The 16,866-nt window shown below is 29.8% G+C and overlaps 1 protein-coding gene across 4 annotated transcripts in view; it reads right to left on the bottom strand.

Moving 5' to 3' along the window:
- Window positions 1-16,866, bottom strand: part of sm (heterogeneous nuclear ribonucleoprotein L) — a 514,959-nt gene that overhangs the window by 394,965 nt on the left and 103,128 nt on the right. For all 4 annotated transcript variants that reach the window (XM_075356710.1, XM_075356709.1, XM_075356707.1 and 1 more), the window contains one exon: window positions 7,821-7,893. In XM_075356710.1, the coding sequence (XP_075212825.1) occupies window positions 7,821-7,893 (73 nt within the window). The remainder of the gene's footprint in view (window positions 1-7,820; window positions 7,894-16,866) is intronic.

The following is a 16,866-nucleotide window of genomic DNA, read 5'->3' on the forward strand; positions in this document are numbered from 1 at the left end:
CCTTTGTAATTTAAAAAATCCCTTTAGGCGGAAGGCGGAGGTAGATTTCACCGGTGCTAAGTAGGGGATAAAAAAAATTTCCACCTTACAGTTAAGAAAAACTTCAAATTTACTCAATACGACAAAGGTTTCATGTGAAAAAAAGTTTCACATTTAGCATACGACCCCCCCCCCACAATCTTACAATTCCAGAAAAATTTTGGTCATCCCGTCCCGTAAGAGTTGCATCAAAAATTGTCTCAGTATTGGGGCAATGTTTAGAAGACTAACGACTACCGTAAACCGATTCGATACTATGCGTTAAGTATGGATTTTGTGTCTTCAAAACAGTTTTTTTCCACCCTTGGGAAATGGTTGGTTAAATCAAAAAACTTTAAGATACGTTTTAGGTCCTTATCCAAAGATTAGTAAGACCTTTAAACGAATTCGATATTTTACTTAATAACAAAATTAGCTTATTTTGTTTTTTCTTTATTGGTTTTGGTCATCTCCCTTGCCGTAAAGGTTGGTCGTATTAAAAATTGTTTCACACAAAAGTATTATTACTTAATGTTTAGAGGGCTAACGACCACTTAAACCTATTCAATACTGCGCCTATGAAGGGAGATATGATTATTTTTTGTTTCGAAACCATTTTTTGAACCTCCTGGGCCAATGGTTGGTGATAGAGATTTCCTTAGATACGTTTTAGGCCCTTATCCAAAGAATAGTAGGAACTTTAAACGAATTCAATACTTTACTTAATAAAGTTGTAGCGATATTTTGTTTCTTTCGAAAAAGCAACCCCCCCCCCCCCACCACCACTGCCAGCCCTATGGTTCGATTTTGGCTGTTAACTCGACCAAGATTATGGGACGAGTTATTTCTAAGAAGTAATTTCAAAGTGATTGGCGCAAAATTACGGCAGTTATAGTGTCCACAAGAAAGTGAAATATATAAATAAACTTCTGACCTGATGGTGGTTTTGGGGTATGGGGGATGTGAAACGCGAGATATGTCGAAATTTTCCGGAAGTCAAATCATGGTACCCATTACAATAGGTAGCTATCTTATGAAATTACCGAAAATCTAACAAAATACCCCAACCGTCTGAGGAATATGTTTTCATTCTAAAATTTTCCTTCTGAGGAATACGCTATTCTGCGTACAATTTGAAAACGAATTATTAGAGGACGGCTTAATAAAGAGTAAATTTATAACGAAAACTTACTAAATACTACATATTCTAAATTCTGAATACCATAGCTTACGAAAAAAATTAACTTTCGTTAAAACGGTAAACTTGTAATCTTACAAAACTATTCAGAACATACCTGTTTTAACACGTAAACAGAAATCTGAATACCTCTACAAAATGTGATAAGCAAAAATCTACTATGACAATATACATTCATTATTAAACCTACGATTTAAAGATCCTTTTTAATTTAAATATTAACAAGTCACACAAAGTGAAGGGAAAATAGTTAGTTCTTCCTTGTCATAATATTACATCGTGTTTATGCGTACTACCTACTTAACCAAAAACTTCGACCTTCTTCCAATAAACGATCTTGCATTACATGTAACTTCAATCGTCCCATATGGAAACACATGAATTCAGATTGTACAACGGGAATAAAAATATATTTCTTATATAGGCTACCTTTCAACATTTACATTTTAAAATTGGAAGATTTCTGTTATGATATCACACTGGGCTGTGTCATTACTGTGTCATTTGCACAGTTCATTTACATTTTTCAGTCGGAAAAAAAAAATCTCAGAAAGGAACGGATATGAAAATAAATGAAATAGTTAAAAAAGGAAGCAAATTATTATACTAAACTTCAAATTAAGTAATAAAAGGGCAACTGTTTGAAAGAAGAAAATAACATCGATATTGTCGAAGAAAATAACTCCTGGAAAGGGTCTATCGGAGATAGAAACAAATTTTAACAGAACGGGTAAAATATCAAACAGAATTAGTTCGATGCTTATTATTCGAAAAACGATTCCTATAACAGCACTTCTAATAATCTAAAATCGGACAACAGCGGTGAAGAAACGTTTTGTTTCAGTTTTTACGCAATATGGAACGATACAGAATCCGACTGTTCAATTAAAATATTTGATATAACTCTAATCAATTCCATCAAATTATACCGAACATATTCATGCATTCGATAATATCAATGACATCGAAATACAACAAACCTCAATCGTTTATGTGCGCTCTCCATGACCGAGATAAGTCATTATAGCGAAGGTTTCAATTGATTAAACAAAAGTTTTTATCACACAACGAATAAAATAATTCAGCAAGCAAATATTTTCCGGTTCTCAGTGCGAGAAGCTGTACACTGCGTTTTTTCAATGGATGGACTGAAGACAGAAAATCAGAATCTACAGTCATACTTTCCGCACGAAAAACAATGAAAGACCAGTGTCGCGTAAAATAATTATCACATCTGAATTCTGCGTTCAAATTTCAACACGAATAAATAATTAATTTCATTCGCGTAAAATAGTAGAAAAGCAAAAAAATGTATTCAAATAATTCAAGCAATAATAAGATTGAATGAAATTTATGAATCTCTATCCCCCGGTTCGATTATAAAAATGTTTAACACAGACTAAAAACAGATTTATTACCAGAAAACAAAATCAAATTATGGATTACATTTCATAAATAATAATCATTATTAGAGTAGTTTTTCTAAAACTCATAGTGTCACCCCTTTTGCCCTGAAAGTCGATTACACTAATGCGATCGAGGAATTTGATCTCAGAAAACACTGTTAAATTCACTACCACAGACAACATAAGTCATTAGAAAAGTGTGCAATGTAGAAGTTATCGAAATGTCCTGAACGAGCCGATTGTATAACTATGGAAGTGATGATGAAGACATATTCCTGAAAACCCTATTAGATTTAAAAACAAAATAACAAGACTGATTATTATTAAGTCTCGAAGTAATAACAAATTTTCTGAAATGGTATATTATCATTTAATTACAAAGTACAAATGTCAGAGCAAATTACTGACAAATCGTAAAGAACGAAGCAAACGGAAATAAACTTAACGGTTATACGTATCGCCTAACAAATGCAATTTAATAAAGTATTTCTGGATGGACATTGTGGGTTAATTCAGGGAACTGAATATAAAAATAAAAAACTGATAACGAAAACAAAAAACAATTCCGATGCACTCGTAAAATAAATTTATACTGAGTGAAGAATAAAGCAAAAACACGTAAGATAAAATTGAATGATAAAAAATTACATTTAATAAATACGAGAAAGAAAGTGGAGCGTATTAGAATTTTCCCTTTATTCTTTAAAGAATGTAAAGTTAGAAAATAAGATAATGATAAATATAGAATATCACGAATAAACTGAAATAAAAGGGAAATTCTTTTCACATTTAACTGTAACCATATTTCGTTTTTTACAGTTTCTCGCATACTCAGAACTGGAACATAGGTTGAAACCATCGTCATATTTACATTCTAAAAAAAAAACCAAAAACACAAAATGGATATTTTTATTAAACTTTGAAACGTTCACTTTATAGGGAAACCTAAAATAAACAATGTACGAAAAACGTGTAAAGAGTACACTATTTGGGATTCAATGCGGCGCTAGATATTCTTTGATCTTCCCTAATTTGTACACAGGGGAGAGGTTAAACCATCAACTCTAAACCGGAGAAGTAATTTCCTCTTTGAAAAGCTAACAAAAGCGCAAACTTTACGAGTCAAACAGTTAACAAGTTATCTACAATAATAAATCTCATAAAAAACCTTCATAAAAGACACCCTTAAAACTAGAAATTGTTATAACGTTGACAAACAAATCGAAATTCTGCTATAGCTATTAACGAGTGTTAGATTTTGAGGTTAATTTTTTTTAGAAAGATTTTAAAGTTAATAACGGATTCATTTTCAGACGTAAAAAAGAACAAAAGGGCTAGTAAGAATTATTATTGTTCTATCAACAAAATTAAATTTAATTACAAGAAAAATTATTACTTATTCAATTATTACTTTTTATGCTAAAGAAAAAAGGATTTGAACGAAGCCGTTTGTCTAGGATAAGATTTTCCGGTTTAATCTGTTAATGTACAATTTTAACACAAAGGTTCCATAACTGAATTTTTAGTAGTTTTGGAGAAATCTGGGGTAAAAGACTAAAGTTTGGGGTCGAGAATTACAACTTATAAAAATAACTAATAAAAAACACTAGATTCTGGGATAATTTTTTTCAATTTTTCAGGTCTGATTTCATATACAACCACTATAAAATTGATCCTTTAATTTGGATCTCAAGAATTTTATACTTGCTTAAATTTTACTTGAAGCGCAGAATTCAGGGCGAATCTTTCACCAGCCGATACTCGCTAACAAAGCGTTTCCGAACCAATGTTAATATGAAGGTTTTCACCAGTAGAGCTACATTCTTCGTTAATCACTCTGTAGTGGTATACACGAGTACATATAGTACGCAAAAATATTAGTAAACATAAATTAAAAATTTTAACGATTCACATACAAGAATCATCGAGCTCAACAATTTATCTGTTATTTATCAGATATTGTTTTTTAATTTTTACATACATTTTACAGTGCATTAGTATATTTACACTAATATTTTAACGACCCTCTCTGAAATAAAAATAAAAAAACTTAGAAATATAAATTATATTTCTAATGGGTACATATATTATTAGTAAACTTTCACGCGTAATATTAATATGAATACAACGAACAAATCACGAGGTCCCGCAGGATTCGTTATAACAAAGTTACATGTACTTAATTTGAATTACAATACGAACCAGGTTATGAATTCAAATAATAAACAACCTTCCCTTTGAGCTAATTATTTATTAAACAACAGTAATGCAAATGTACCTTTACAATTCTTCTTTTTTCGTTTATAAACAAAGTTAATTACTCCGCAATTTAAAACGAACAAACGATCGAATATTCAAACGTAATTAAACAATATTCACCGCTGTAAAATAATTTCATTATTATATAAGGATTAATAGAACTAGAACCGTAACAGTTAAATGAAAAAATTCGCTATAAAGCTTCGTATATAATTAAATAATTTGTATAACTTAATGTACAATTTTGCACGACTGATAATCACGACGAATCTATAGAAAAAATAAATCCAACATAATATTAATCTCACGGGAAAAAAAATATATCCAAAAGTTTTCTACGTAATGTAAGATGATAATTTTTTGACGCTCACGGATGCGCATGTACGCGCAATAATGTATGAATCTCGACATTGTTCGACAAAAAAAATAGTCGTCGGAGAGTTCCTTAAATGGAACAATTTAAACGCAGGTGTAGTTGTTAGTTACATTTCATCAGCTGGTAAAATGACAGCCGTGGGCTGAGTAGAAACTGTAACTGGGAATTCTGATGACTACTTTTTCTAGAATTAGTTTATCTTCACATTCACTAAGAAAAATGAACACAATTAAAACTAGTTTTATCGTTTCTGTCGTAAAACCAGACCGCTGAAGCAACTATCTAAAATTATCGAAAACATCTGATTTACACTCACAGTGTTAATGAAAAGAGCTATTTCTGTCGTAGCTATACATCTCGTTTAGTCGTAGTAAAAAAAAAATCCAGGCAAATATAACAACAGTATAGCCGGTTAAAACCAGACCTTAGACTAAAATGTACAACCGGATAAAGGGATTAAAATAAGTTTCAGAGATGATGATTAAAAGATAATTTAAAACCCAGGAAAATAAAGGGAGCTAAATATAAAAAGTGAATATAATAGTTTCGAGTTCGTAGCACAGAACAATTAAGACCACGATGATGCGATTCAACATGTGGAACTAAGAACCGAATCTGTTTAAAACAAATTAATAAACGGGCGTTAAGAGAACATGGCAACACATTTTTATTTCTTCTAGTGACCTGCCGGAAAAATATATTACTTATATAATATAACGTATTATATCATATTACTTATTAATATGATTATCTAGAAGCGTGCGATGAGAGTATGAAAATACAAAAATCTACATTGAATGAGAAATTAGATTAAGTTCTACGTTTAGGCATTCGGCCGTAAAATATGAAAATATTCGGACATTTTGGAAAAAATAATAATACGCACTGCTTTTAGACGGAAAACTGTAACTAACATTAGTCAGCTGCTTTACACCATTTACCTCAGATCTTATGGCTGAGATTTAAGATGAGACAATCAAGACAATGAGTGAAGGTGTACTTAGCTGAAAAAGCATTGCTTTCACTTTACTCCTACTCTCTTTTGTTATTAAGCCATTTGTTATTTTTATAAATAGCCGAGCCACTTTTAAGTGGAAATTCGATTCTTGTATCGTGTTTCCTCAAACGCTCGGTTATGACAGGTAACAAAAAGATAAGAGTTATATAATTTTTTAAACACTACAAAAATGCAGTTCTAAAAGAAGGCGCTCAACGTAATTAATTGATGATTTAAAATGACTATTAATACCGATATTAATAATACCAGTAAACCATTATCAGTATTAATAATACAAATAAATTTTGCTTTTTAAACACAGCTTTCAATTTCTGCTAAATTAAATTAAAAACACTATAATCTAGCAAATACAAATTTAGAACATAAAAACAGGCCTTTCTATATATATATTTTTTTTATAAATTATAAAATTATTTTCGACACAAAACAAATGCCCAAAATATACTTTTCACAATACGGAAGATTGCGCGTGTGTTACACGCGCGGCACTTGTGTTCTTTTTAAATTTAAACGGTTAAGATCCCAAGACAATAATGAAAGAGTTCCGGTTTAAAATTTTCAACTGCATTTATTTTTTTCCGTCTTTTCACAATTTTAATACACGTTACACGCAAGGCGTTTTCTCTTACCAATATAAATACTAACAAACTTAATACCGGATTAATTTAATGGATAATTTAAGTCTCTAACCCCCACAGGAACGTATGAATGTGGTTTAAACGGCTAAATAGAAAAAAAAATGGTCGACAGTTTATAAATGAATTAGTAAAAAGTAAAGTATATTCTTACAGTGCAGAAAGAAGATCTTTAGATATAAATCTATTCGATTAAATTCTAATGATGGTAATAAAATTACGCACTGATCAAGCATATTAACTGGCATTTCTATAATTTGTTTTTCTTATCATTGAAATCGAAATACATATTTAGACATATAAATAAGTATTTAGAAGGATGACTACTACTACTCTCATTAAAATACTATTTATTTTAAGAACTAAAAAAAAAAAATATATATATACTTATACGGATGAAAGTATCAATGACAGAAATGGCTGGCACATTAGCGTGCTGAAAAGGTAAGAGGAAAAGTGAAAAGTGGCTGATCGGATTTAGATATAAAATTACATCAACGTTTATAGACGTACGCGGCAAGGTTGCAACGTAACTACAGTATCTAACACAGCATGAGTTTGCCCCAGAAAGCAGTATAATATAATGTTTATAGCGGTTGTCTTCTAGCCCGAAGTAATATCCCAGCTGTAACACATTATCAAAGTACAGTATAACGTGAATAGTCGAATTTTATGAGAAATCCGAACGAGGGTTTTAAGTCTTTACCGATACTGTAGGAGATGTCGTAAACAATACAAAAAGAAAAGGAAACTAATAATTAAAAAAAAAAAAAAGTTCACTGTAACGAAGATGCTTTTTGATTTGGCTTTAGTAATATATAAACTAAAACAAAAGAAATTCTAACACGATTTTATATATTCCCTAATGTTATAAATTACTTAAAATATAAGTAAATAAGGTAATACTTACGACTGTGATAGGATACACCGGGTTGACAACGGTGAAAAGCAGAACATGATTCATTTTGTCATTTGTCTCCGGCCTGAAAAAAAAAATCGGTTTTAACTCATAAAAAGAAACAAAAACCAGTTACTGCACCTTTACAATCTATAGTGGACATATAACTAAGCAATATTCAGTATAAAAATTGAGAAAATAAGTTACATATTTTAATCAGTCGCAGTTACTGTCTGAAAAAAATATTTACAATTTGATTCATTACGGAATTTTTACACTATCATGTTTTTAGATAAATTCCGAAACTAAGCCAAACATTCTCACGTAAAATTAAACAAAAACCAGGATGTTACACCGACGTATGATGTAACATACGATCAGATCACAAGATTTATACATTATATATATATATATATATATATATAATATATATGTATGAAGTACATAAAAAACAATCTCACACACACACACCTTTGATAATATATATTGATTTTTTAGACTTTCATGTTTAAGCTTGGAGTTAAACGTTATTTTAATACGCAATATCCCACTTTTAACATGTAAAGAAAATTCCCTGTGAAATACCAAATTTTTAACACGAAGACCTTAAGGACGATAGAGAGTCGTGAAAGAAATCAATTTTTAGATAAAACACAATTTATAAATGAATAAAATATTTTTTTGTTATTTTATCACAAACTATTAAATGTAGCTAAAAAGATAATTGATTTAACCTTACTCGTTTTGGCCAAACAAAAACCAACCGTTTTTGGCTAAATGGTTAACGTAGTCTGCTGAATATTTCCAAATAAGTTTTGGGACGGATGAAGGCTTTCCTAAAGAAAAACCCTAGCCCGGTTATAAGAAATGATTACGGAAAGTAAAAGCAATCTGTTGCGCAGTTTATTAATGACGATTTATTAAATGTTCTAGATTTAAGACGCTCATATATTTAATGTGTTGCTTCCATCTTACGTACAGATACCCCGATTTCCCAAAGGACTGCGGGCGGGTTGGATACTCAGTCCCAAGAGGGGTCTGGGTACTCCTCCGGGTGGCACTGTTCGTCTCGTTTCGACCGAAGCGCTTATCGTGTAAAGCTAAGTCTAAACACAAGTCTTCCGAATACAATGCTACATTACTCTTAACATTCGCTGTCAACGTTTAAGCAATATTATATTAATATGCATTAAAAAATCAATAAATAAAATAAAATCCTGAATATATTAAATTACTTTTTTTTAACAATAAAATTTCTTAACTGCGTTATTTCTGCATAAAACTAAAACTCCATTTATTTTATCTTAGCAAACGGTTTTATGTACATAATGTTAACGTCGAATTAATGAATAAACGTAATATATATATATATATATATATATTTACAGCTAATCGATATTAATATCCATTCGCATACAACTGCTATTTCAAAAGACTATTCTAATATTAACAAACATAAAGCGTAATAGAGGTAGAAAGCGCTCTCATCCACTCAATCTCTCTCTCTTTCTCTGATTTACCTCTACCAAAGCATAACTGTTTAATACACTCGTCAGAAACATGCGTTGTACAAAGAATTTCTTTTATGTTATGGTGAAAATATAATTTTAATAGTCACAATATAAAATGAAATGTAATAGGTTTTATACTCTTTTCATGACAATCGAATAAAAAATTTGGACTTCTAAAAATATCCTACGTTAAAAATTTATAAGAGAACAGTCGAGATTTTGAAAAAAAATTAATGTTTCGATATATAACATATCAGAACATATCCTCTTTATCGTATTGAAATATAAAGGAAATATTTATTCGATAAAAAGAAAATATTCTTACTATCAATAAAAGAATGTAAAACGATCTATGTTATCAACAATACTCTTGAATAATTCGACAGACTTGTAAAAGTCACTAGCCTATATTTTTATAGCGGAATACAGTTCCCAAACATTTTTTTTTCTTTTTTTTTAAAATAAATTATAGACTAATAAAAAAGTTATTTTAAAAGAAGAGGTTGATTATTTAATGTCAAGTCTGTTATCGATTCTATGAAAATATTAAGGTGCAATGATTTTTTAATATTAAAATAAAACCGGGTCGCTAGCTAACGTTAAATACCATACCTATTTTTTAACTAAAAAAAAAAAAAAAATACAAAAATAATATTACAATATAATCCAACTAAAGTGTTTTTTCCGCATTATCTTCTGAGGACTAAGTAAACAATAATCTTTAATTATAAGCAATGATGAAAATTACATATTAGATTATTTATTGTTCCAACAAATCTCTTTCACCGTTACAGTTTTTATAAGACTATTTCCACTGCTTTACTTCTATGCACGTCTCCCCCCACCATTTTTAAAGTGTTCTAAGAAAAAAATTATAATATAAAAATATTTGTAAACTATTTTTGAGCGTAATCTATTTTTCCAGTCTTTAAACTGTTATTTACTTTTTATTTTAAAAATTGGTTATTAAAGTATATCGAGAATGCAGGGTTGTGAGGAAAAAAATTATTTGCGTCTCCTACAGAAAAAAGTACGGACAGGATCTCGTTAACATTTAATGGCATTTTCGTATCGTCCGCAACAGATCTATCCCGCACAGTACTAAAATCCCATTCCGATTTTAGGAGCGACGACATGAATTCGTGAATAGGAGTTAATTTTGTTACTAAAATAGTTTCATTAACAGTTTTCGTAATTGACAGGTTATCTCATACCTTATATTACATCCACAAAGCTTTTCGTACTTATCTTTACTAGTATGATTCATTCGTGGACGCGCTAACGGCTGCATCCATTTACAAATGTATCTGCATAAAGCATTTAATACGAAAGACCAACGATAAGACATTTAAGTATACGATTTATATTAAGAAAACGAAATTTTATAGCGTTCACAAAGGGAGTTACGATGTACGTATCGCAAGGGAATCATTTGAGCTATCTTCTCCTCTGTAAATGATAATAGGCCTTAGATTTAGAAGCCTTGATCCGTCGTTTCTTTCCTTCTTTCGAACCGTTCATTCAAAATGAAGAGGTGGATGCGATGGGTTCATGCGAATACAACAGTTATGCAACATAAAATCCTAATTTTTTAATATTATTTTTGAAATTGTAAGGCGTAGTTTCTTAAAATAATATTACAGATGGATTTCATGCGTTATGCGAGTTCTGATTGTATTTGAACATTCGAATAAATACGTTGACTTTACATTAAAAAATATTTTAAATCTTTAAAAGGAATTAAACAGGATCAAAACAGACAAAATGCACCGATATTGTATTCTATTCACGAGAAGAAAATAAAAGATAAGATAAAGTATGTACGTGATCAAAGAGTTCACTCGTGACGTTATGTGTCATGGTTTTCGAGATGAAAAAACTTTTACGTCACTCACTTTAATAAAAATATTTCCTTCGTGAATCTATATAAATGTATCGAAAACAATAAATATGATAGTAACGCAACAGTTTTCATGTAAAAATCTCACGCTAACAACAAATTATTAAATAACCACTAACTATTGTTTCACAGGCGCACGTCCACGAAAGAAAAAATTATATGATATAATTTATCAGAACGAGTAACTTTTAAATACTTAATATTACAAATCGGATGAAGACCCCGTATGATTTATAAGTTGTGTAAAAACAAAAGGTTAAAACCAATCAACGGACCCTTTCAAGAATGAACGTGCTGAAATTTATTTTTCCATTCTTACCATCCAATTATCGACAAGAAAAATAATTCTGTAAAAGAGGACTAAATATTCTGAAGCAACAATTTTAACGGCTTCTTCCTCCACAGTGACGAAACGGTAATTCGACGGAGAGATCGTAGGTTTTAATAACAATTCCAAAATGCTTATTAAAATTTGTTTATAAATTAAAATTGTTTTAACAAAATGTCTATTGTTCTCACAGCGTTGGCTAGCTAAATAGCATATTTCTGATAAAATTTATTGATTGCCAATTTTATTTATTAAAACTTAACATATTACAACGCATGGCTAAAGATCATTCAACTATGAACATGTTTCCTGTCACACATGTGATGTACATATTTATCAAATACTTCTTCCGTTATTATCTACTGAGGGTATACGATAATATCCCGTCCAAGAAAAATCAGTAGTAACAAAAAAAATCATAAAACGTAAATAAATAGCCTATATCTCTATTACGCATCTGTATGTTATTAGAACATAACTATTAAAGCGATTGAATACGTTTTACATTTCAACCTAATTGTATCTGTTATAAAACAAGTATTAAACTACTCGTTTTAGAATTCTAGATCGATGTGTACGTAATTGCAAAACGACTGTTGCCCGTTTTTACTTAAATCGATTTGACAGGTCAGTATAAAGATGAAATTGCCGTTTATTTAAAAGCAAAATTATTGTTCAATTTTTGGCAAAGAAATCAGCAGGTTAATAATAATTACAATACCACATGATACAATAGCATTTTTTATTTTTTTAAACATTTCCGTTTCAATACAATTACTGTATAGCTGCGTCTTTAAGAACAAATAAAAAATAAATAACAAAGCGACGTAAACCGAACAATAATATAAATATTAAAATAATCAAGAAACGAACGTTAAGAACAGTAAAAAAAAAGTAATACCCCACCATAGCGTTGCCAAGTTTTGTTCTACACAAAACAACCACCTCAAAAAAAAGCAAGATTTTTTCCTCTAGCCAAAAGCTTTCATTCTCCAATGACACCGATTTATCACACTGCACGCCAATACCAGCAGCAAAAACGAAACTTCTATTTCATTTTATTTGTTCGTAGAAAAAAATATTCTTCCTTCCAATTACATTAAAAAAAAAATTAAACTGAAAAATCTTTGTAAAAACAAAACCGGACAGTTTATTTGTAATTAAGGAATTATAAATTAACACGGTTCATTTTAGTACAATTAAATAAGTGGAAACTGTAAATATAACGAAAATATTATTTATATTAATATATAAATAAAAAAAAATCCCGAACTACATTTTTATACCTTAAATTAAAAACTATAAACTCGTAAACAAACAAGCAAGGCAAACTTGCTCAGTAATCAGTAATAGATAAGGTGTGCCAATATTTACATTAAAAACTATATAAATACGTTGATGTAACACTACATCTATTAATCAAATAATATTTTTTAAATTCTTTCACCTTATAATCGCGTTATATTTTTGCCGATGCTTTAACACTTAATAATACGGTAAAAAACCGAAATTGATTTATTTCCCTTCTTGTTTTTATTAAACCCTCGCAATCTCATCTAATGAAATTTCACTTCAAACGCTGAAAAAGAATATTTACCCTTTCCGAATACTGTTCTTAACTCATTTAACCACGTCAAATTGACTACTAAGTTCTTTTCAGTTATCGGTCTATTTTCATTGACAGCTATGTTTATGGGTATTATTTTAATTAAAACAAAAAAAAAAATCAGGTATGTTAGTTTTAATAATAAATCAAGTAAGAGAAAACATGCTCAGCAATTATAATTAATCTCAATTTTGAACGGTATGGTGTAAATCTTGAAATAATTATACTCGTATAAATAAATAAAATTACATTTAATTGTTATGTCGAGAAAATTATTGTAAAAAAAAAAATTACATTAAACTACAAAATTGGTATTGCTCATTAAGACACGGAGCTGGCTAATTATCTATTAACAGAATTAACTGTATATTCACCGTACCAGGCGCAAAACATTTAATAACATTTTCATTACAATTAAAATTTCATTCTATTATATCAAAAAGAATTAATTTAAAAAAAATCATTCCTGACCGAATTATTTGAACAAGGGTCGATAATAATAGCTCAAAAATCCCTCTTTACAGAAAGCATGATGAAAACTGAATAGTTTAGGCACAGTTGACCACAACTCGTATTTTTACTTTATTTTACCCTTTTAGACGGACGTAAAGTAGAGCTACTACCAAAGTTTACACTGCAATTTATATTATATTTTTACAGGATATAAAGTACATGGAAATAAAATAAGGGTAGCATTGATTTATTTTTACTGTTAATATTAATCGAATTATTAACTTCAAACTCATCAGCAAAGATATGACTATTATAAAATAATAATAATAAGGCAATTTTTAACATATTCCTCGTAAAAAAACAACCCTCCAGCCGTTTTTTTTTTTTTTCACTAAACAAAACTGTAAATTAAACATTTGAAAGAAGAATTAATGATCCTATCACCACACGTTACATAGACAAAATGATTTAGTTCCAAAAGGCGTTTTTATTCTGTCGAAGCGACATCATAGAAAAAAATCCTACCTTAACTTTATTTTATAAGAGAGAAAAAAATAAACATCGTACCTAACCGACAAAAATGTGTAGAAATTCGATATGACGGCAATCCATCTATATCAATCATCCCTACATCAAGTTCTCTTCCTCCCTTAAAAACACAGTAAACATTTATCTAGGCCGTCTGCAACGTGTTAATTTTCGATTATACAATCCAATTTCACTTAATAAAAGTAAAAAAAAATTACTAACATCACATTTATTATCCGAAAAAAATTTCACAATCCATGTTAATAATAAATCGTATATTCTAATTAGTTAATACGTGTTACCTTGCATCTATTACATAGGAATTAAATTGTAATAAACTTACATAAGAATTAAAGTGTATAAAAATATCTAAAAAATTCAATTAAAACAAATTTCTAAAAAAATCCCTAAAATGAATGAAAAAAAAAATCAATCGTCTTATAACATCCATGAATGTACTTGGGTACTATTGCAGAAATTCTACAATTTTATGTAAATTTGGTACATCTGTTATTAAAAATAATATTCGGTTAGATATTGGCATTCAGATTATTCACGAGATATGTAGCTACTAAAAAAATATTTTGCTTATTCCAAAGTGAATATATTATCCACTTTTCTAATACAACTTATTGCAAGTAACAAAAGTTTCTATTTTGTCTACGAGTAGCGTCTATACAAAATTATAGAAAGCCTCCAACAAAAAACCAATCTTAATGGACGTTTCACTACATCAACGTTTAATAAGAAAATACTGTTAAATGAACACGCTAAAACAAAAACGACAGCTATGAGAACGAGCACGAAATAGGGTTGAAAGTATATTGATTATTATCGGCTGGCTTTTGAATAGATTTAATTGTCACGGTAATATTTTCCAGCTGTTTGAAAACACCGTTTACAATCGATTCTAGATCTTTGGCTGTTAGTAACATATTCGATAGAAAAAACATACCCTCGATATGAAATAGAAATACGCACGGTAGGTAACAACCATCAACGAAAATCAACACCAACAAAACCGAGAATACGTTAGAAAATCAAATCTTATGTCGGAAATAACTCTGGCGTTTTCTCACGACAAAATAAACAGATTCCGGTGCGGGTTTAAATAAATTACAAAATACATTTGCATACTGATAATGAAATTAAAACATGAATTCATAAAGGCAATATCCCTGACCGTAATGTTTGTGAAAAGACTAAGCGGATAATATACATGAATATACTAGTACAATAGTTATAGCGCAAACTATGCGCTTTATCTAAAACCACTTACTGCAAGTAAAATACTAACAAAGTTTCTATATGACGTACGATGTTATCGATTTAACACAATCCTTAGAAGTGAATAACTTATAAGCGGATAAATTTTTAACAGCGACTAGAATATCGACGACTAACAGAAGAGGACGAAGAAACATAGAACAGACACAAAACTCTTAACCGAATAAAAAATTTAGAACAACCCCAAATAGACCTAATAATGATCGGTTTGACCTTGTTCTTCGCCATATCCAATAATTGAACGGAATAATACATCTGCCCCCAGCCTAATTACTGGGATAAGAATTACTGTAGGTGCATAAACGGAATAGGAAATAAAACTTCGAATATATTACCTAATTCTACGATTCTAAAAAACCGGCTCATTACAATATATTTCTTTCCAAATAACTATTTAAAAAAAGCCAGCTGGCATTATATCCATAAATAAATAAACCGGTTCCGGAACTTTCTAGACCGCTTAACTTTTCCATATGAAAAGGGGGAAATATCCCAACCTCTTCCCCGAATTTCATAATGTTTATAAATGCACATTTACTGAAATTAGCATACCAAATTTTATGATTACATCAGTTTCCAGATATACGAAAGAAAAATATATACAGAGATATCCTACTCTTTTATCAGGAGACATCAAAACACATGAGTAATGGTATAAAAAACTGGTTTAATGATCCACTAAAATATTTTTACTTATAATAAACGGGAAAATAAAATCAATTTAAAAACCTATTTCTGGACCACGCAATTTCGTCGCAGTAAGATTAATCGTTAACGGGGGAAAAAATGCCGTCAAATATTATATAACGTCCGGTTGAAAAGACAATTTTTAAAAGCAATATTTTAAACTTCGATCGGAAAATAAATTCTGGCTTTACACAACATATCTACATTCAATCTTCTAATGTAAACTGTAATACTTATAACAAAATAAATTTTTCAGGAACAATTTCTACGTTCCTCAGCGAACAGGGAAAAAATACAATTTTTAGCCGGTGCTTGAGCTCGCATGCCTCCATCGTGCATTATTTTAATAGGAATACTACAGAAATACAAATATGTTGCTTGCTTTATATAAATATGTAAATCGACATCTGAACAGATGTTTTATTACAAAGAAAAAATTCGTAATCTTATAATTATTTTTTAATTTCTGCCCAATCTTTTTAATACCACATTTTCTTTCTCTGAATTAAATTTTAATTCACTAAATCTGTAGAACAAACCATAAAACTACATTAACAACCTTAAAACTGCAGAAAAGTTTATACCAATCCGATCGGCTAAGACGTTGTTCATTCATTGTTATATACAAAAATGACAAATGTACAGTACTTTAGGAATTTTAACAGTAAATTAATTCAGCTCAACCAACCTTGAGTAATCAAACATTTTCGGTTGTAAAAACAAAATAAACAAACTTTACGGTAAATATTTCATACCAA

The sequence above is a fragment of the Lycorma delicatula genome, chromosome 2, assembly GCF_047948215.1.
Source record: "Lycorma delicatula isolate Av1 chromosome 2, ASM4794821v1, whole genome shotgun sequence".
NCBI classification, from domain to species: domain Eukaryota; kingdom Metazoa; phylum Arthropoda; class Insecta; order Hemiptera; family Fulgoridae; genus Lycorma; species Lycorma delicatula.